The sequence below is a fragment of the Eptatretus burgeri genome, chromosome 6 (genome assembly GCF_056783735.1).
Source record: "Eptatretus burgeri isolate ZD-2024b chromosome 6, Ebu_testis_v1, whole genome shotgun sequence".
In the NCBI taxonomy this organism is placed as follows: domain Eukaryota; kingdom Metazoa; phylum Chordata; class Myxini; order Myxiniformes; family Myxinidae; genus Eptatretus; species Eptatretus burgeri.
Window position 1 is genome coordinate 78,177,119 of NC_140966.1, and position 22,769 is coordinate 78,199,887.

Consider the following 22,769-nt stretch of genomic DNA (forward strand, 5'->3'; position numbering starts at 1 on the left):
TGCGGGCCCCATGACAATCTTCTCCACTTTACCCTGTTTTCTGCATCTCCCCTTCTTAATCCCCTTGCCCACATTTCCTCTTCGACCACATTTAGCCAAGTTTTTCTCGGTCTTCCCCGTCCTCTACTTCCGACTACACTAATTTCCAACACTCCTCTCACCCAGTCACTCATCCTTCCTCAACACATGACCCAACCATCTCAACCTGTTTCTCTTCACAACCTCCATCACAGACTCGATTCCCATCATCTTCTGCAAGTCATCATTTGTCTTCCTCTCTCTCAACGATACTCCACACATCCACCGAACCATTCACATTTCCACCCTTTCCAGCCTTTGTTGCTGCTCCATGTTCAGTACCCATGTCTCACTCCCATAAAGCATCGTACTCCTCACACATGTAGCATACACCTTTCCCTTCAGCTTCAACCACACTCCCCTCTTCGTCAGCACGCCACTCAGTTCCCGAAACTTCTTCCATGCACATCTCACTCAAGCAACCGTCGAAGAGTCTGATCCACCTTCTCCATTCAGCATGTCTCCGAGATAGCAAGTTTTCACCCCTTCCAGCTTCACACCATCTCCAAGATCCAACTCAACAATTCCTTCATCTGCTGCTCCCTTGATGCACACCTTACACTTGAATGTAGCTGCCACACTGGTTAATGACCCTCTCACCCCACTACATTTTCGATGAACCCATTCAGCACACATTGTACACTGAATGGAGTTCACTCCGACACCCTTCCTGCACACAGCACACGGCCACTTCCCAGTCCTTTCCACCTCACCACATGCTTTACCACTTGCCATCACCTTCGTCTTTCCGATATTCACCTTCAAACCTTTTGCCTCTATACATTCCTTCCACTTGTTCATCTTCTCCTTCAGTCCATCCATACTCTCTGCAATCAACACCAGATCATCCGCATACAGCAGCTCCCACGGTAAACCCTCCTTTACCCTCCGAGCCAGCACCTCCATCACAACTACAAATAGAAGTGGACTTGGTACCGACCCCTGGTGCACTCCTACCCTCACCTCAAACTCACCACTGTTCCCATCCTTCGTCCTTACAGCTGTGCGTGCTCTCTCGTACATGGCCATCACTACTCTGATCAACCATTCCTCCACTCCTAACTTCCTCAATGCCCATGTCATAACTTCACGTGGAACCCTATCAAATGCTTTCTCCAGATCAACAAACCCAAAAAAACAACTTCTTCCTCTTCTCCATGTACTTCTCCTGCAACTGCCTTACAATAAAAATTGCATCTGTCGTTCCTCTTCCTGGCATAAATCCAAACTGCATTTCGTCAATCTTTACCTTCTTCCTTATCCTCTTCTCCAACACCGTTTCCAATACCTTCATTCCATGCTCCAATAACTTTATTGCTCTATATGAGCCACAGTCCAGAGGGTCACCTTTCACCTTGTACAGAGGGACGAGTGTACTCAGTTCCCAATCCACTGGAATGCGGCCTTCTTTCACCACCAGATTACAGATCTCTGTCATTCTCTTCACGCCCCAACTTCCCGCTGCCTTCAACATATCTCCCACAACTCCCGTCGGCCCTCCTGCTTTTCTACTCTTCATTGCTCTTATAGCTTCTTCAACTTCCTTCTCAGTTATCTTCTCTGCTGGTCCTAAAACCGGGTTACTCTCAATGTTGCTATCCCATTCATTTTCTACATTCAACAGCCTTTCCATATATCTCTTCCATCTTCCTTTAATTCCATCTGAATCCACAACGATTTGTCCCACTTCATCCTTCAAGCAACTCACCCCCGTCACATCAAATCTCTCTCTCGCTATCTGCTTGGCAATCCTGAATACCGCTCTCTTACCCTCTTCCGAATCTAAGCGTTCTCCGAACATTTTCCTATGGGCCTCCTGCGCTTTTGCAACCTCTTTCTTTGCAGCCTTCTAGGCTTCCTTATAACTTTCATGTGCTGCCTCTTCTTCCACCGTATCCTTTGCCTTTTGCCATTCCTTGAACTTCTTCCTCTTCTCTTCAATCGTCTTTCCAACTTCATCACCCCACCACCATGTTTCCGAGTGCCTCGGTGGTCCTTTTGTCCATCCACATACCTCACCAACGGCTCCCAATAGACTATCTTTCATTGACATCCAACCACTTTCAAGCTCAACCACATCATCTTCAACCATACTCAGCCTCTCTCTTAATGCTTCCTTCACTGTCGCCTCTTTCAACCTCCACACCTTCATCCTCGGTTGGTACTTCACCCGCCGAATTCTCCGCGCACCTTTCACCCTTATATCGCAGACAACCAGGTGGTGCTGCGAAACAGTCTCCTCCCCTGGGATCATCTTTGTGTCCCGGAGGTTTCCCCTATCTCGCCGACGCACCATCAGGTAGTCAATGGTTGTCGTCAACCCACCTGACGTGGATGTAATAAGCTTATAATCCGCTTTCTGGAATTGAGTATTACAGATCAACAAATCAGCTCCATCAGCAAACTCCAAGATCCTTTCACCTTCTCCATTTCTCACACCATATCCATAACCCCCATGGACTCCCTCAAAACCGTCTGGACTCCTTCCTACATGTCCATTCAAGTCTCCTCCAACCACAACAACTTCCTCATCTTTCACATTTTCCATCAACTTCTCCATCGCACACCAGAACATGTTCTTCTCTTTATCGCTTCGACCGACCTGCGGGGCATATCCCGAGATGATGTTCACCAAGAGATTTCCGATCACAATTCTCACCATCATCAACCTTTCACTCACTCTAGTCACACTCACTACACTGTCTACAAACTCCTCAGAAAACATGACACCAACACCATGCATGCCTTCCGGGCACCCTTGCCACATAAACTTGGACTTTTGCCCCTGCCTTCCCTTCACCATTCTCACACCACTTCCCTTCCACCATGTCTCCTGCACACAACATATGTCCACTCTTATTCTGACCATTGTTTCAACCACTTCTCCAGATCTCCCTGTCATTGTCCCTACATTCCATGTACCAAACCTCAGAAACCGATCTCCACGTGGGGCATCAGACGATTGGTCATCATAAATGGAAAAATTTCCTCCCTTGCTTCGATCGGGTTCCCCACCTTGAGTTTTAACGAGAGGGGGTGAGGACCCCACGGGGTACTTCGGGCTGAACCCTGCCCATCAGTTGTACTCATCATGGTTTCCTTTTGAGGCGATGTTTTTTATGGCCGGATGCCCTTACTGATGCCAACCCTTTTAGTCACCTTTTACGACACGCAGGGATACGGTGTACCTATTCTGACCGGGGTACACACCGGGACTGGTTGTGATTGATGTAGGTAACACAAGGTGTCCATGTGGCAGACGGCAGTTGAAGGAGCCAAATACAATCTGGCCTCACCAGTCTCAGTCAGTGGGACATCAAGTCAGGTCAGATCAGGTATGGGAGCATGTGCAGAACAGCGCGTCGCTGCATCCACTTTCCGCTGGTACTCCAGGTGGGCCTCCGTCTGGCCTTCCCCCAGGCAGATGCCAGGCCCATCCCCATCTCCTTGAGATGCTGGTCAACCTGCTGCAACCACAAGGCATGTGGTTGGCCCATTGGCCTCCTCCACTCACGAGATTTCCTCGCTGAGAGAATCTGGTGAGCAGGCTCAGCGTCAGGAAAACGAGCCACATGTCCATACAGCCGCAACTAACGCTCACGCACCATGCAAGTAACAAATCTCATCCAAGTCTCTCTCAGCAACCGCTCGTTGGACACAAAATCTGACCAGCGATAGCCAAGGATTCTCCGAAGAGACCTGGTACCAAAGGAATTATGTCTCCGTCTCAGATCCTTGGTAAGAGTCCAAGTCTCGCATCCATAGAACAAGACTGGAAGCACCAAGGACCTGAAGACTCGGACTTTCGTCCCCCGCACAGGTACCGGCAGCGCCACACCCCATGATCCAGTGAGTCCATGACTCCCCAGGCCCGACCCAGACGTCTATTGACCTCTGACTCACAGCCAGCAGAGACATGAATATCAATGCCAAGGTAAGTGAATCTCTCGACGACCTCAACATCCTCACCACAAACAGACACAGACAGGACAGCAGCATCCAAGATGTCATTGAAAGCCTGGATCTTAGTTTTGACCCAAGAAACCCGTAATCGCAGCGGCTCCAACTCCTCATTCAGCACCTCGAGGGACCCAAAAGGATGTCTAAAGTCTTCGCAAAGATGACTGCATCATCTGCGAAATCAAGGTCCGAGATCTTGACATTCCCAAATGATGCACCGCAACTTGATCTTTCTGACATCCTCCCTAAAATCCAGTCCATACAAGTGCTGAAAAGTGTGGGAGCCAGTACACACCCCTGACAAACTCCAGTAACAACTGGAAATAAGTCAGAGATGGTACCACTACACTTCACAGCACTCTCAGTACCAGAGTAGAGTTCAGACATCAGATCGATCAGTTTTGGTGGCACCCCACAAAGACCAAGAATCCTCCAGACGGCATCCCGATTCACTGAATCAAACGCTTTACAGAGATCAACAGAGGCTGCAAGCAGCCCCTGCCGAAACTCCCGTCTGCGTTCGGTGAAGACACGAAAAGCAAGGATACAGTCAATCATTGACCTTTTTGGTGTAAAGCCTGACTGCTCTGGATGCTGGTGCTCAAGCAGATGGTGGCGAACCCTTTCAATAATTATCCGAGCAAAGACCTTGCCCGGCACTGAGAGCAGCGTCACCCCTCGGTAGTTGTTGCAGTCTTGGCGATCACCCTTCCCTTTCCAGAGAGGGACAACAACAAGGCCCCTCTTCGAATCAGTTGGGATGATGCCTGTGTTCCAGGCAGAGCACAAACTGCTTGCAATGACACGAGTGCAGCATTTCCAACAGCCTTGATAAGTTCAGCATGGATGCCACAGATCCCTGGAGCTTTACCCCGTTTCAACCAGTTCACCGCAGCCCATGTTTCCACAAGCGAAGGTGGACCACAGTTGATTGGAGGGTCAGCAACAGGGATTGTAACACCCTTCACGTCCAACTCGACAGCTGGGTGATCAGCCTGGTACAACCGCTCAAAGTTGGGTAGTCCCGCAAGGCCCAGCGGGCCTTCACTTCAGACTGCTCTGTCAAGAGCCTCCCACTCTCTGCTCTTACTGCAGTGCTCTGAGGGATGGGCTTGGATGAACGCAATGTGCGAATTCCCCTGTAAGCGGGACGAGAATAACCTGTCCACAGGTTATGCTCTACCCCCTCACAGATTCCTCACACATTGGCCTCCTTGTCCACCCTTAGTGCACGTACAGTTTTACGCCTCAGCGCCCTCAACAGCTCAGCTTTGCCATTCAGCCTCGCCCTGCGACTCTGGTCAATGGTATCCAGTGTCCCTTGAGAGACAAAATTCTTCTTTGCCCTGCGGTGAGTTCCAAGACATCCACCGGCAACATCAAGGATGGTGGTCTTGAAGGCACTCCACCACTCTTCAGGACCCCCCGAAAGCACTCAGACACCCCAAATGTCCACTCAGCCTGTTCGTAAACTCCTCAGCTACTCTCTCATCATTGAGCTTGCCAACATCCAGCCTAGGCTGGGATGGTACCATTCTCCAGGATTTAAGGTGCAGCTTTCGAGTTGCTACAACAAGCCGGTGGTCAGTATTGAGGAACTGAGCACTCCGGTAGACCCTGCAGTTCTGGATCATCCTCCAGTGACCGTCAATGAGGACATGGTCAATCTCCTTTACCACACTGCCAGCATTGGAATACCAAGTCCAGCGATGAGCTTGTGGGCGCTGAAACCATGAACCAGCCACCCCAAGTCCATGACTTCTTGCAAAGTCAAGGAACTTAGTGCTCTTCTGGTTCATAGTTCCTGACCCATGGGGACCAACACATGTCTCATAACCATCCCTATCAGTTCCAGTTGATGCATTGAAATCCCTCAAGACTAGAAGTGTATCTCGTCTGGGGCACTGATCAACCACAGACTCGAGCGTGGCGTAGAATGTGTCCTTCATGGTGAGGTCACTTGCCTCAGTCGGAGCATCGACAGAGACCAGGGAAATGACACCTAAGGCGTGACGAATCCTTAGTCTCATAATACGCTCGTTGACCGGTGTTACCTCAAATATCATTGGGGTCAGCTTATTGGACACAGCTGCAGCAACTCCTTGAGTATGGTAACCATCAGAGCGACCAGACCAATAGTACGTGTCACCACCCACCATGATCTCGCCGCAATCCGATCTCCGAACCTCAGAGAATGCTGCAATACCGATGTCCAAACGCTTGAGCTCAGATGATAACAGAGACAGGTGATCATCCTCTCTTAGGGATAGGACATTCCAGGCACCCACCCGAAGGGACCGCCTCAGGTTAACCCAAGGAGACCGCCGTCTGGTGGACGACACCTCAGCACCACTCCGACACACTCTCCCGCAATCTGACCCAGGGATGTCACCCCGTGGTTTCCCTCCTTTCATCAAAGATTGGGGGTCCCGAAGGCTTTGCCCCAATCCCGTCATCCGCTGAGCTGCCCTGCGAAGGGAAGCTGCGCAGGAGTTACTCCCATGGAGTGGGTTTTCAGATTTTTTTGCGTTTTTGTGTTTTGCGGAATGAAGGGTTTTACAGTGGCCGGAGTGCAAATCCTGCCACCAACCTCCTAATAAAAAGTAACCCAACTGCAGGAGGACGTCCGCAGACACAGTTGGGTGCTAGATATGGATGGCCGTTGGCTCACAAGGAGCTCCTCCGCCCTTTGACAGGTTTTGTTTTTAATCCTGCTGGGTGTCCATATCCAAACACCCTCCTCACCAGAAAACCTGGTGGGGGAGACGGTTTAGTCGCCGACAACCCGACCATGGAACAGGTTAGTACAGGTTTACATGGTACCTGCAGCAGGTCACAGATCTAACCTGACCTGGCATACATCAAGTTCCGGTTTATAAGCCGAAAGGACTTCAAAAGTCACCAAGTGGATGGAACAGTGATATGTTGTCCTAATGATCCCCAAGATGGGTGAAACAAGGTTGGTAGCTTTGCTTTTCATCTGCTTGGTGACAGCTTTTGACTTTGCCTTCCATGAACATATCTTCACATACACTTGTATTACAATCAAATAACATTTTTTAATGTACATTGGGTATACAAAAACGCCACTTTTAAAGTTATGAAATGTTACATATTCAAAAATCCGAAACATTGTGGATTCCGAATACTGTTCAGTCCCAAGGAATTTGGATTTGAGAGCTTTCAATGTAATATAAATACATACAGGCGAACATATATACAGTACGGTACTTGGTTAGGATAATGGCCTTTCACAATTAACAGAAAACGTTATTTTTTTCATAATTGCTCATAATTTGCTTTTAATTCGGTAGATCACAAGGTTATCCAGTGGTTGTTTTGTTTTTTGCTGTTATTGTTTCCTTTTTGGTCTTGTTAACTAATGTAGCTTTCTTTCATTGAAATTCCTTATCCAACCACAGGTATATGATGACAAAAAAAGAGATGTGACTCCTCGGCCCTTGTACATTCAAAATCCTGGTGATATGTCCAGATGTGCAGGTCACCATTTTGACTCCACTGGAACAACACCTATTGATTTATGCACTTTAGGGTCTGCCCAACACACCACCGACAGCTTCAGCTCTAGTATCCTATTCAGCAGGTCAGGCTACTGTGGGGATGTCATTTACATACATGTGTCTCTTGGAATCTTAAATGCACAATTCCACTGTCGTTATGCTTTTCAAAAGATCTGGAAGAGTTCAATATTTTTTACTTGGCATGTACTAAGTGCCGAGTCTTGTGTTTAGTTTCCACAATCACCATATTTCATGGGGCTGACAGAATTAAGCAGAGGTACACACACTTGCCTTTAAAATGTTTAGCCTGGGTTAAAATCCTGACTCAGCTATAAACTATCATCCCAGTGTTTCACAGGCAGGGTGATTCATCAATGTGTGTGCTGCTGTCCCTTGGATGGACATGAAACGGGTGTCCTGTCTGCCATCATCCATTGGTGGACGTTAAAGATCCCAAGGTGTCCTTCATGAAGGGTAGGCAAGATATGGCTGACACCCTGGCCAAATTCCAAATTCCTGCCTGAATCAGCAGAGATTACATCAGTGACACAGCCACCCTCAGTCAATAATGCTTGTGCTGCATCCAAATGAAGATAATCATACTTTATTCCCTTCCCTTGTGTGCAGCCTTTTTTGCGAATGGTTGCATAATTGGTTGGAGGCATGGTTATGCCACCATTAGCAGTACACTGGTACTCATTTCGCCAACCTCGGAAGGATGGCAGGTTGAGTCAACCCCCTGGTGTTAATTCAGCGGAAACAGGGCTCAAACTCAGGACCCTCAGGTCCCAAGCCACCACCCTAACTGCTAAGCCAATGCCAGACTTACCTTACTTTATTATACTTTGCTCATAAAATGCAGAACTTCAGCAAGGCACTTATGCATGTTGTTATAAAAACGTTTATATGCGAGCTAACATATTTATGTGGGTGGGTGTGTCCTTGTTGTTTTTGCCTCGTCTGTTTGTTTTTTTTGCTGCTCCATTTGCTCTGCCTAACTGCTCCATTTTTCCTCGTCTGTTTGTCTTTATCATCCTTGATGAAAAACTGTTTGTGTCTGTTTCAGCTAACCTTGTTTGTTTTGTCTAAATAGTAGTTATAAATCCCCTCAAACAAATAAAATGAACGATTATACTTCAGTTTCTTTATACAGGTAAGTCCCATTAAAATGAAAAGATGAGTTTCACAAACTATTGACGGTACAGGAGTAGATATTTCACAAATTGGGACTCAAAGATAAAAGCATGAAGTTAAAAAAAATTCTCTCTTCCTTCTCCCTCCCAAACCCAAGTATCTTGGAGCCAACAAATATGAACGAGAATGCTGCCAAATCCTGCCATGTAACAACAAGATTTTTTTTACCCAAGAACTATTCTTTATCATATAAGTTACCACAAGAGATAAGATCACACCTGAATATTTCAAGTGCATGGGATGAAGCACACAATACATAGTGCATACATGGACCACATCCTCATGACATGTGAAAGTATGGGGCAAGGGAAACTACTAAGATGAGAGAGCTCACCATTCTAATTACAGCTTTGCACTTTATCGAAAACTAGCTGGCATACCTGGTGCTGCCTGGTGCTGTTCAAATTCTGTTGGCTTTTTGAAGAAATAAAATTGTTTTTTTTCTATTTTTTTGTGGGGGCATAAAACACTTCCATACACCCACGAAGGAATGGGGTCGGGGATCAATGAATATTACCTTTAAAATAGCTACAAAGGCTTCGTCACGATAGAACGATTTTTTTTGAATTCAAAGTTTTCTTTCTTCAAATTTTTCAAAAACTTTTTTTTGCCTAAAACACTCCATGGCAATCACTGATGAACCTTTGAAAGATTTATAAAGATCTGTTTGGCCATCTCTGAGAAAAATAGCCATGGAGACAGACAGACAAGCATCTTGTATAGTGTCGATGCAGAAAACACGAGAATTAGAGAGTCAAGAGAGTGGAGGAAAAATTTGTAGTGAATCTTTTCCTGAGCATGTCGGCTGTCTCACCAATCATCAGCTGAAGCCGTTTTGCCTGGGTGCAGTCGTAAGTTCGGGTCTTATTGTCATCTGATGGATGTTTTCTCACTCCCACCTCTGAGAAATAAACAGACATGCTCTCACATTTTGATCAGTCATGGGGGGTAAGCAATTGCATTGGACAGTAAAGAGAGCAAGTGTACATTTGCTGCCTGTCGAGCTGTAAGACTCATAGCATTCAGGCTCAGACCGTCTGGAATATCATCAGTTAAACCACCACTTACAAGCACAACTAAACTATAATGCTATAAATTAAATAGGCAGCACAGCAAAGGTGAAGTATATTCATAAACAGTACTGAAAAAGCTTCAGAGCTATACTTAGCTCTTGCAACTCACATCACAATGGTGAGACATGCTTAAACTAGAAAGACATTGGTAGAGCACGTACCTCCACGAGGATGAACATTTTACGTTTTGTATCCCACTGATAGGCCGGATCTGCATCTGGACCTGAACCAAAATTCAATCAGCTTGTTCTTATCATGTACCCAACTCATCCACACAGTTTTGTCATAATTCCTCCACAACTTTTGGAAATATCATACCATATATAGTTTTTGGGTCAGTGACAGACCGACCCTCTGAAAAGTGATGGGATATGCACACCAATGTGGAAGCACCAGGCAGGGGTCAGAGAGTGTTGGAGTGACCCTTGCCCCCATGAAGCCATACTTCGCCCAAGGCCAATATAAGCCAGAATGTGTCAGAGTTCTGCAGCTGACTCGTGAAACAGGGACCTGAACGAGAACCATAACTGCTTGCCTGCCTGTTTGAGCTGAGAGACAGAGCGAGACAAGTCCTGTTGGGGAGAGGCTCCGAGAGTGAACTGCAGCACGACGTCCTTGGGGTACAGTGGCCTACATGCTGACATACACGATCTTTCCTTTCTGTCACTATACCCCCTAATTCATCTGCTTGAGATGCCCAAAAGAGAGCTATCAACGAGTGAACCTCTTGACTCCTCTGGGTGAGGTACTGACATGCATTTCTAACTTTTCCTCTAGTACCTACACTGCACACATTGCACCTCTCCCGACATACCACACTCATACACCAACTGCATTGTCTTCCTTCCCTTCTCTCCACCTTGGAACCAACATAAGTCTGCCAGCTTGCATCTGGTGAGCAAGGGACCAACCCAATGCCCCAAACTTTCTCTCTCTCTTTCTCTCTGATTTTCCCGGAATGATTGTGGCACACTTGTCCTTTATATAGAGTAAGTTAAGATTGTGCAAGGTGTTCTTTCTGTGCTTGGGCTTAAGTTATTTGCTGTGTAGCACTGCCTTACTTGTAACTACATGCCTTATTTCATTTATAAACAGTTTTCAACCGGCTCGATTGTTTCTTTCCACCATTGATTCAATGTAGTGGACGTAATAAATAGGTGAGAAGTTATACCCCAGTAATTTGCTACACCAGAAAGCCGACCTCCCACCTTCAGTTTTGCTCAGCCGGACATAAAAAGTAGACAGGGTGGGAAGTCAAGAGCACGGTTCCCCAGTTGGGATAACCGAATTACTGGTAAGGTAACACGATAACTTGGCGTAACAACCCTGCAAGCTTTGGTTTCTTCGACCAGTGAGTGTGACCACTCCTCATTTTCATAAATGCCAAGGTGAGCCAATGAAAAAAGCCAAGAATTCACAAGGTTTCAGAAAAGCGATGATAATACAAAACCTATACGCCAAGAAAACCTATAGAAAACCAAGACGCCAAGGTGAACAACGAATAGCCAATATCTTGTGAAAAAAGCCAAGGAGTGGTCACACTGGCCTCGACTGGTGGCCGCAGTTGCTCAGCAACCTGTTGCCGTGGAGTTATCCATGGCTTGTCAGCTTCAGGGTCGGAGGTGGAGTAGTCAGTCCAAACTATGCCCTTGTGAACCTCATGCGCCACCTCAAACCCATAACAACATAAATATAATAATAATAATAATTATTATTATTATTATATTTATGTTATTATCACATTGTTTTATTATTATTATTATTATTATCACATTGCTTCAGAATTACAGATTAGGTTAAATGATACCCTGAAAGAACTGGGATCGGGAAACGCTGTGCATCTAAAAGTTGTTTATTTCTTTTAGCCAATGACATTACAGAGTAAAAGTGAATATTTCGTGTTTTGTGAAGAATGCAGCACGACATCAGGTATTAAAGCAATCAAGGCTTCATAACGAGTCTCTGTACAATGATATTAAAATGAATTTGACATCTTGACATAATGTGAAAACTGTAGTAATTATAAAGGGCTTGGTGATTATGCAGCTTCGATCCCTTTATGTTATCAAACCATAATTCAACATTTTCTGGAAGCAAGGAACAAGATATTCTCTCCACTTACTGATGATGATGATGATTGATGATGAAAGGGAGCAAATCAAAGCAACTTAGCAGGTGCGATAAATCTCCTTTTTCGAATCTGTATTTCCATTTTTATTTGCAGATCATTCCGGAGAAGCTCCTCGTCCTCTTCTCACCTCAGTATAACCTCGATGATCACTGAAGCAGCTGATGCAGAAATCTTGCAAGGCATGTCAGGTTCTTAGTAATATTTAAAAAGTAGATTTCTTCGAATGAAAAAAAACAAAGTTTTCAGTTGGATAATTTATTTTGTATCTTGTAGGGATAGAGCATGAGAAGCAAGTCCAGGAACATCCTTTTCTCCCTGATCCTGAGAAGCTGGTGTCAGTGGTGCTTTGTGAAAGCGAAACATTCACCCTGATTGACATTCCTGCTGTCAGTGTTTCTGAACAGGCCCCTGAAGCCAGCGCCGTGTGGTTTGTTCCACGAGCACTTTATTACACTTTAAGTCTGATTAGTACGTAATACTGACCTGATGGAAGAGTTATATTCAGTTGTGTCAGTCACTGCCCTTACAGTAATTTACTTGTGCAACAATCTTCTTATTCATGCAAAGGTTCTCAAAGCATGGCACCACTATATTTTTATTGCTAAATATTGTTGTAAATATTTTTTACTTAATACATGACTTTTCTTTTCGGAAATATTATGGAGCATAAAAGTACAGTCATATCACTCTTCTCAAAGCAACTGTTTTTTCAACTACAGATATAGCAATATGTTACTACAACTACGACTACCAGCAAAAAACCCATCCTCACAGACAGGTTAATTCCTCCACTTCTTTGATGTCTATGGCGTACTTTATTATGACTTGTCATACTGGCTTCCCCCAAGTGGGGCTATATCGTACACATTTACAAAATGAAAACTTGCATTCTCCCCCAACCCTGATCCCCAGGGCTATGATTTGTTAACTGCCTAACAATACACCCCGTGTACAACCATGAGTTTTCAACTCATTCCGTCCAGTAGTTGAGGAGTGCATAGAAGTAAAACAAACACACAAGTCGTATGATATTATAGTATGATAATTCCCCCACTTATATTTTGTCTATGGATTTCATGCAGATAATTGATTGTGTGTATGTTCACCTCCCGTATCAACCCACACACAAAAAAACATTGGTTTCAACTCATTCCGTTCAGCGGTTTGGAACACATATAAGTCAAACAAAGAAACAAACTAGAAGGCACTCGGTAGAGCACATACCTCCACCAGGCTCAACAGTTCACGTTTTGTATCCCACTATTCGGCCGGATCTGCTGACCTGAACCAAAATATAATTGGCTTGTTCTGGTTATCTAACCAACTCATCCACCAAAGTTTTGCTAGAATCCATCCACACCTTTTTGAATTATAGTGCTACACTGTAGATCGTTTTTGGCCCCATCTCTCAATGGTGAAGAATTACTTAAGAAATTTTAGAATTCCAGTATCTGGATTTGGATTTGGATCTTCACCAAAATTGAATAAATTTATCCTTCTCATACTCCCAATTTGTTTTCAAGTTTCGTCCAAATCCATCCACAACTTTTTGAGATATCGTGCCATATATTGTTTTTGGACCTATCTCTCAATGGTGAAGAATCACTTAAGAATTTCTCATATCCAGATCTGGATCTTCACCAAAATCCAAACATTTTGTCCTTGTCTCACACTCACACACACACACACACACACACACACACACACACACACACACACACACACACACACACACACACACACACACACACACACACACACACACACACACACACACACACACACACACACACACACACACACACACACACCCTGTCTACCAAATTTTGTAGGAATCCATCCACAGCTTTTTGAGATATCTTGCTCACAGACAAACAAACAGACAGTTAGACAGGGTTGAAAACATAAGCTTTCTCCACCTTCGGTAGCGGAGGTAACAAACAAGAAAGATATCGTGCGGAGCACGATACTTGTGAAATCCAAATGAACAATGGTTGTCATGGAAACAGAAATTTGCCGATTTAGAAAATTTGACCTATCAAGTGTTTTACATAATTGATTGTTATGCATAACCAATTTGGTTGATGCATTTTCTAATTGCGACTTCAAAGGTGTTTTGTATGTTTTGGATGGCCATGGACCTTGACCTTTGACTAATTTTGACCAAATTTTACTCCCACGTACTACACAAACAGTACATATAAATTAGCTTATAAGTTCCAATGTGATATGTTGAAAAATTATTGAGGTATGGCAATAACAAATTCACAAAAAGTTCCATTTGATTATAATGGCAGGGAAATTGTTGTCATGGAAACCGTTGACAACAAAATGGCAACATCGATCATTCTGATATTTGGTGAATCAAATATGCAAATCATGTTCAAATGTCAAGTCTGTTTTATCTTTTATTTTATTTTACCTTGAGCTTTGGCCCTTTGAGCTTTCCACCTCAAAAATAATATGCTTGTAGGATTTGATTGTTGAACCATTTCAGTGACCCTCAGCGTGGGTGGACATTGTGCATTTTATGCTGAAAAAAGTATAGTTTGAATATCGCAAGCCTCAAAAGATGTTTGTGTGGAGTGTGTCTAAAAGGGGTCTAACGTGTCTCAAGGGTTTAAGGGGTGTAAAGGTCTAAAGGGTCGAAGTGGTCCAAAGGGTCTATAAGTGTCTATAAGGGTCTGAAGTGGTCTCAAGCTCGAAGGGGGATGAAAGGATTTTCCAATAGTAGTTTTTTTTTTTTTTTTTTTTGTATACCTTGGTCGAGGCTCATATGAGAGCAAACACACAACTCACATCAAGGAGGCATGAGACAAGAGGGGCGGGAGTGGAAGGGACAAAACAGTGGGGAACAGACACATTAGGTGAACTGTGGAAGGGAGAGGGATGGGGATGGGACGGGGAACATGGCGAAGAGAAGATGGACATTTCAGGGACTTTCAGGAAGGAAAGCAGGAGAAATGAAGGAAGTGGGCTTGGGTGGATTATCGGGGGTAGAAAAGATCGAGGATTTGGATGGGGGAAGATAGGAGGTGGTGGTGAACAGCTGTTTTGAAAGCCTGGAGGGAAGAATGGGAAAGAATAGAGTGAGGAAGTTTATTCCAAAGGCGGGAAAAAAGAGGAATGAAAGAGTGAAGATGAGCAGTGATTCGTGATTTTGGTAGTTTTACCAGAAGGGGGTTGTTGGCGGACCTTGAGCGCCCTGTGGAAATGTGGTGGGGACAAATCGCAGAGAGAGCAGGGGGGGCAAGGCTGGAGAGGAGTCGGTAGAAGACAGAAAGACCACCGACCAACCTGCGGTGATTTAGTGAGAGGCCCAAAGACTCAGCTTCATTGCGGGAGATGCCGATGATCTTAAATGCTCTGGTTTCGACAGCGTGAAGCCGAGAAAGGTGGGAGGCAGGAGCACCAGCCCAGAGGGGAGAGCAGTACTCCATCAGGCTACGGACAAAAGCTTTGTAAGTGGTCAGGAGCTCAAGAGGGCCGAGGAAGGACTTAGCACGATGGAGGATTCCCAGTCGGCGACTGGCTTTTGAGGCGAGGTTGGAAATGTGACTTTCCCAGGAAAGGTCATGGCAGATAGTGAGACCTAGAAGCTTGAAAGAAAAGACTTCTTCCAGAGGATTGTTGAGAAAGTGGATGGGGGGTTTTGTAAACGGTCCTTTCGAAGAGACATAGTGAGAGTGTGAGATTTGTCTGGATTGAAAGACATGTTCCACGTGTTGGACCAGTTTGTGATTTTATCCAGATCTGCAGTGAGTGAAGAAGCTGCTGCTTGCCGGTCTGAGGGATGACAGATGGTACGGCAGAGGGTGGAGTCGTCGGTAAAGAGAAATAGAGGATTTTCCAGAGAGTCCGAGAGATCATTGATGAAAACCAGAAAAAGAACAGGGCCCAGAACGCTACCTTGAGGAACTCCAGCCTGCACAGGAAGAGGGGATGAAAGAACTCCATTTAGGGCCACACGTTGACTGCGACAGGAGAGGAAGTCTGCGAGCCATGAGTGGAGATGGCCTTGAATACCATGGGAAGAGAGTTTGGTGAGTAGGGCAGGGTGCCAGACTGTGTCAAAAGCACGTGATATGTCCAGGGATACGGCTCGGATTTCCTGTCTGGCATTGAGGACCTCCATCCATTGATGGGAGAGCAGAAGCAGCATATCCAGGGTAGAGTGACCTGGTCTGAAACCAAATTGATGATTTGGAAATCAAGCCATTGGAGAAGAGGAAGGATTTCATATCTGAGGCGATGATGGATTCCATCACCTTGCTGATGATTGGGAGAAGGCTGATTGGTCTGTAGTTATAGGGATCTGTTTTTGCACCTTTTTTATGCAGGGCAGTGATGTTAGCAGATTTCCAAGCAGATGGCAGATGACCTTGGGCAAATGAGAGAGTGAATAGAACAGAGAGAGGGTGAGCAAGAGCAGAAGAGCAGGCTTTGAGGACACGTGGGCTGATGCCGTCTGGACCGGTTGCAGAATCTGACCCGAGGTTTGAAAGCAAGCTCTCCACCTTGTCAGGAGAAAAGGATACAGAGTCCAGGGACAGTTGGGTGCGACTGGGTAAAGTGGGTAGAGATAGAGATGGGTTTAGGACACAAGATTTAGCTGCAAACAGTTAGAGTAGAAATGGATCAAAGTGAATTAACGGGTCGAAATGATCCAAGGGGTTTAAACGGTATGTTCCAGATCATTCCGCATCATTTCGGTGGTCTCTGTCTTCAATCCCATTCTTCCCTCCAGGTCTTCAAGACAGCTGTTCACCACCACCTCAGGTCAGGCCAGGTATGGGAGCATGTGCCGGAGCAACGCATCACTGCATCCACTTTCCACTGGTATTCCAGGGGCCTCCGTCTGGTCATTCCTGAGGCAGATGCCTGGCCCATCCCCATCTCCTTGAGATGCTGATCAACCTGCTGCAACCACGATCAGGAGATCAGCCCATTGGCCTCCCCCACTGAGAAAATTTAGTGAGGAGGATCAGCATCAGGAAAACGAGCCACATGTCCATACAGCTTCAGCTGATGCTCATGGAGTATGGAGGTAACAAATGTCTTTTGAGTCTCTTTCAGCAACTGCTCGTTGGACACAAAGTCTGACTAGCAATAGCCAAGGATCCTCCAAATAAAACTCCATCCATCCATTAGGACCATACTCTGTGCAGAGCGTTGGTGCCACTGAAGCAGTCTCCTTGGCTATTGGGAACAATCCTGGACGGGTCGCCACTCCGACACAGTATACCAGCATGCTGGCACTCATTTTGCCGACCTCGGAAGGATGACAGGCAGAATCAACCCCACCTGGTGTTAATTCAACAGCTGAGCGGGATTTGAACTCAGGACCCTAGGATCCCAAGTCCACTACCCTAACCATTAAGCCAACACCATTAAGCCAACACCAGGCACCAGGCATTTAAAAGAAAACTGGTACCAAAAGAATTAAGTCTCCATCTCAGATCCCTAGTCAGAGTCCAAATCTCACATCCGTAGAGCAAGACCAGAAGTACCAAGGACCTGAACACTCGGGCTTTCATCCTCCTGCACAGGTACCAACAGCGCCACACCCCATGATCCAGTGAATCCATGACTACCCGGGCCTTACCCAGACGTCTTTTGACATCTGGCTCACAGCCAGCAGAGACAAGAATACCACTGTCAATGTAAGTGAATCTCTCCGTGACCTCAACATTCTCACCACAAACAAGTACAGACAAGATAGCACCATCCAAGATGTCATTGAAAGCCTGGATCTTAGTTTTGAGCCAGAAAACCCATAATCCCAGCAGCTCCGACTCCTCATTCAGCACCTCGAGAGCCCCCAAAAGGATATTCATTTTCTCTGCAAAGAGGACAGCATCATTTATGAAATCAATGTTAGAGATGTTGACATTCTCAAAGGATTCACCACAGCTTGATTTCTCCGACATCCTCTCCAGAATCTAGTCCATCCAAGTGCTGAAAGTGTGGAGGCCAATACACATCACTGTTGAACTCCAGTAACAACTAGAAATAAGTCAGCGATGGTATCACCACATCACATAGCACTCTCAGTTCTAGAGTATCGTTGAAACATCAGATTGATCAGTTTTGGTGGTACCCCACAAAGACCAAGAGTCCTCCAGATAGCATCCCAATTCACTGAATTGAATGCTTTGCAGAGATCAACAGAGGCTGGAAGCAGCCCCTGCCAAAACTCTCATCTGCGTTCAGTGAGGACCCGAAGAGCTAGGATACGGTCAATCGTTAGCCTCCTTGGTGTAAAGCCTGACTTGTATGGATGCTGGTGCTCAAGCAGATTGTGGTGAACCCGATCAATAATTATCCAAGCAAAGCACTTTCCCAGCACTGAGAGCGAGTCACCCCTCTGTAGTTATTACAGTCCTGGTGATCACCCTTCCCTTTCCAGAGAGGGACAACAAAGCCCCTCTTCCAGTCAGTTGGGAGGATGCCTGTGTTCCAGGCAGAGCACAGAACTGCATTCAATGACATGAGTACAGCATTTCCACCAACCTTGAGAAGTTCAGCATAGATGCAACAGATCCTAGGAGTTTTACCTCATTTCAACCGGTTCACTGCAGCCTGTGTTTTCACAAACGAAGGTCGATCACATTTGATTGGAGGGTCAGCAACAGGGATAGTAACAACACTGATATCCAACTCAACAGCTGGTGGATCAGCCTGGTACAGCCAGTCAAAGTAACCAGCTAAGCAGGCCTTCACTTCAGACTCCTCTGTCAAGAGCCCACCATCCTCTGCTCTAACTGCAATACACCAAGGGTCAGGCTTGAAGGAACGCAATGCACGAATTCCTCTGTAAACAGGACGAGAATCACTTGACCACAGGTGATGCTCTACCCCCTCAAAGATTCCTCACACGTAGGCTTCCTTGTCCACCCTTGGTGCACGTACAGTTTTTCGCCTCAGCTCTCTGAACAGCTCAGCTCTGCCATTAAACCTGGCCCTATGACGATGCTCAATGGTATCGAGTCTCCCTTGAGACATAATTTTTCTTCACCCAAAGGTGAGTTCCAAGAAATCCACCGGCAACATCAAGGACGGTGGTCTTGAAGGCACTCCACAACTCTTCAGGATTCCCCAAATCACCCAGACCCCAAAATCTCCACTCAGCCTGTTCGCAAACTCCTCAGTTACCCTCTCATCCTGGAGCTTGCCAACATCCAGCCTCAGCTGGGATGGTACCATTCTCTCAGATTTAAGCTGCGACTTCAGAGTTGCAACAACAAGTGTGTGGTCAGTATTGAGGAACTGAGCACTCCGGTAGACCCTGCAGTTCTGGATCATCCTCCAACAACCATCAACGAGCACCTGGTCAATCTCATTTGCCACAACACAAATATTGTAATACCAAGTCCAGCGATGAGCCTGTGGGCACTGAAACCATGAACCAAGCACCCCAAGTCCATGATTTCTTGCAACGTCAAGGAACTTAGTGTATTCTGGTTCATAGTTCCAGACCTATGGGGACCAACACATGTCTCATAACCATCCCTATCAGTTCCAGTCGATGCATTGAAATCTCCCAAGACTAGAAGAGTATCTCGCCTAGGGAAGTCATCAAGCACAGACTCGAGTGTGGCATATCATGCGTCCTCCATGGTGAGATCATTTGCCTCACTCGAACCATATACAGAGACCATGGAAATGACACTCAAGGAGTGACGAATCCTTACTCTCATAATATGCTCGTTGACCGGTGTTACCTCAATTATCATTGGAGACAGCTTATTGTTTTTAGCTACAGCAACTCCTTGGGCATGGTCCATCAGAGTGACAAGTCCAATAGTAGGTGTAACCTCCTGCCATGATCTCGCTGTAATCCGGACTCCAAACCTCAGAGAGTGCTGCAATAATATGTTCAAACGCTTGAGCTCAGATGATAACATAGATGAGTGATCATCCTCTCTTGGAGACAGGACTCCAGGCACCCAACCAAAGTGACTGCCTCAGGTTCATCAAAGGAGACCACCGTCTGGTGGACAACACCTCAGCACCATTCTGTCACATTCCACCGCAATCTGACCCTGGAGGTTTACCCCATGGTTTTCCTCCTATCGTCAAGGAATGGGGGTCCTAAAGGCTTTTCCCCAATCCCGTCACCTGGTGAGCTGCCCTGTGGAGGGCAGAGGAGGTACTCCCATGGAGTGGGTTTTCAGATTTCCTTTCATTTGTGTGTTTTGCGGAATGAAGTGTTTTATGGTGTAAAGTGCAAATCCTGCCAACAACCTCCTAAAAAATATGCAACCCAACTGCAGGAAGATGTCCGCAGACACAGTTGGACACTAGAAATGGATGGCCATTGTCTCCCAAGGAGCTACTCCGCCCTTTGAAAGGTTTTGTTTTTAATCCTGCTGGGTGTCCATATCTATCCACCCTCCTCACCAGAAAACCTGGTGGGGGAGACAGTTTAGTCACCGACAACCTGACCATGAAACAGGTTAGTACAGTTTTACATAGCTCTAATCTGGCTTGACCAGACAATCACCATGATCGTACCTTTTGACCTTGATCACTATGACCTTGACCTTGATTGTACCCAATACAAAACCATGATCCTTTCTACCCTCATTACCCCCCCCCACTCTCCACCCCAACTCACTCCCTCCTCCTTCCAAATTTAATGTTTTCTCTTCTGAGATTTTCCTTCTGTATCCATTTTGTCCACCCCATGCATCCTCTCCTGCTCCCTATTCCTCCCCACACACATTGTTTGTCAAAGCCTGCCTCGATCTTGACCTATAACTCTGCTGTTGGTGTTTCCCCCCTCTCTCTGCTGTTCCTTTTGTGCTGTTGCATCCTGATCCATTCAATGTACTCGTGTTAGCTCATGAGCCTCGACTCTATACAAAAAAGGGTCTAAAAGGTATGTTCCAATACTATATAATTTATAAACGTCGTCATGGTCCAATAATAGGTAATTGTCATTCGTACTCACAATCCAACTCACATTCAAACAGAACATAAATAATTGACATTCTCACGTCGGTCGATCGAGGCTTCACCTTGACGAGTATTTACCATCTACCTATGTTTTTCAGTTACACACACACACACACACACACACACACACACACACACACACACACACACACACACACACACACACACACACACACGAGCATGCACCACATTGCGACACTACATCCACTTTCCGCCTGTACTCTAATGGCCTCTGTCTGGTCATCTCCCAGGCAGATGTTTGGCCATCCCCATCTCCAGGATAGGACATTCCAAGTACCCACCCGACTGGACTGCCTCAGGTTAGCTGAGGAGTCCACCGTCGGTGGACAACACCTCAGCACCTCTTCAACACACTACAGTTCTTTTAGAGAGTTAAGTGTTTTATGGTGGCCAGAGTGCAAATCCTGCCACCAACCTCCTTGGGAAGGTAACCAACTGTAGGAAGACATCCGCAGACGCAGGTGGTGCCAGACATGGATAGCCTTTGGCTTACAAGGAGTTCCTCTGCCCTTTGGCAGGTTTTGTATTTAATTCTGCTTTCTGTCCATGTCCATATACCCTCCACACCAGGGCGACCTCGTAGGGGAAGCCGGTTTAGTTGCTGACACTCGTCCATGAACAGGTTAGTCCGGGTTTTATGCCCAGCCCAGTTTTATGTTTGGCCGATGCCCAGCCCAGAAAGGGCGGACCCCATGAAGACCCTGTCCAATCGGGGCAGACGGTGACGTCTGTTTCACCGAGCCCTCGCCCCGTTCGGGGAGGTCCATAAAAATACGACGCGATCCTCGGAGTGTAAGTTTTTTTGGAGGAGTTAGTTGGTTGGTGTGCGTCGTGCGGTTTGAGCTGAAGTCTGGGGTTTTCGAATGGAGTTCTGCATTTGGCTGGCGTTCGTTGGAGTTTTCCTGGGTCCCGTCCGCGACCCTGATCTCCACCTTGGGACTCCGACTGCTCCGCTCAGGTTGTCCACGGACACGAGCCCCACGCATGTGACTGTGGGCTGAGCCGCACGACCATTAGCAGGTGCCGGACCACGGAGCACCCCTCCCTTCAACGTGCAGGTACCCAAGCAAATTGCAACCCCCAGCTCATCTCTCCCTCACTGGCTGCGGGGGTCTTTTAATAAATCATCTGAGTGTGCGTCTGAGTGTGTTGGCCCGTCTTGTAAGTCGAAACTGTGTAAGTGTTTTTGAACATTGTAAATTCTTGCTAGTATATTCCATGATAAGTCTTGCTCTGTGTCTTCTTTATTGTAAATAAATTACCATTATTAGAAATGTTCCCAGCTCATTTCCGTCCTTTCTTTCATTGGTCCTGCATGGTTCGGATCTGAGTTTTAGCCAGCTCTTCATACCCAATAAATGGTTCATGCTAGTCGGCACGGCTGTGGCAGTTCCGCTCGACTGCACCCGAACCGGAGTTGGTAGTCGGTAGTTGGAACTCAAATGCAGTCGGTAGAGTGACCTGGTTCGAGCAAGACGTGCCAAGGGCGTGGTTCCCCGGTAGTCGAAATCGCGTAGTTCATTAGGTAAATTGGTTCTGGACAAAAAGACCCTACGCGGTTGAGATATTGGCGTCCACGGTCGGTTAAGCAACCCGCCACCTCACGGGATTATCCGGAGCGACGGCCTAAAATTCCGGGGAGTTTCGTGGGAGACGACATAACCTCCCCCACCTCGTGGTCATTCTCACCACTGGTCCCCGGCCCGCAACAATATATACAGTATGTGTGTATATATTTATGGAGAGTGTGTGAGAGAGAGAGAGTGTGAGAGAGAGAGAGAGAGAGAGAGAGAGAGAGAGAGAGAGAGAGAGAGAGAGAGAGAGAGAGAG

The 22,769-nt window shown here is 46.3% G+C and overlaps 1 protein-coding gene across 6 annotated transcripts in view; it reads left to right on the forward strand.

The window, feature by feature from the left end:
* The window catches only part of DNAI4 (dynein axonemal intermediate chain 4), a 148,170-nt gene that overhangs the window by 36,003 nt on the left and 89,398 nt on the right, over positions 1 to 22,769 (forward strand). For 5 of the 6 annotated variants that reach the window (XM_085885781.1, XM_085885784.1, XM_085885780.1 and 2 more), the window contains exons 3-5: positions 7,461 to 7,642; positions 12,051 to 12,136; positions 12,231 to 12,384. In XM_085885781.1, the coding sequence (XP_085741907.1) occupies positions 7,461 to 7,642; positions 12,051 to 12,136; positions 12,231 to 12,384 (422 nt within the window). Of the gene's footprint in view, positions 1 to 7,460; positions 7,643 to 9,447; positions 10,447 to 12,050; positions 12,137 to 12,230; positions 12,385 to 22,769 lie in introns of those variants that run through there. The other variant, XM_085885785.1, reaches the window with a different exon arrangement.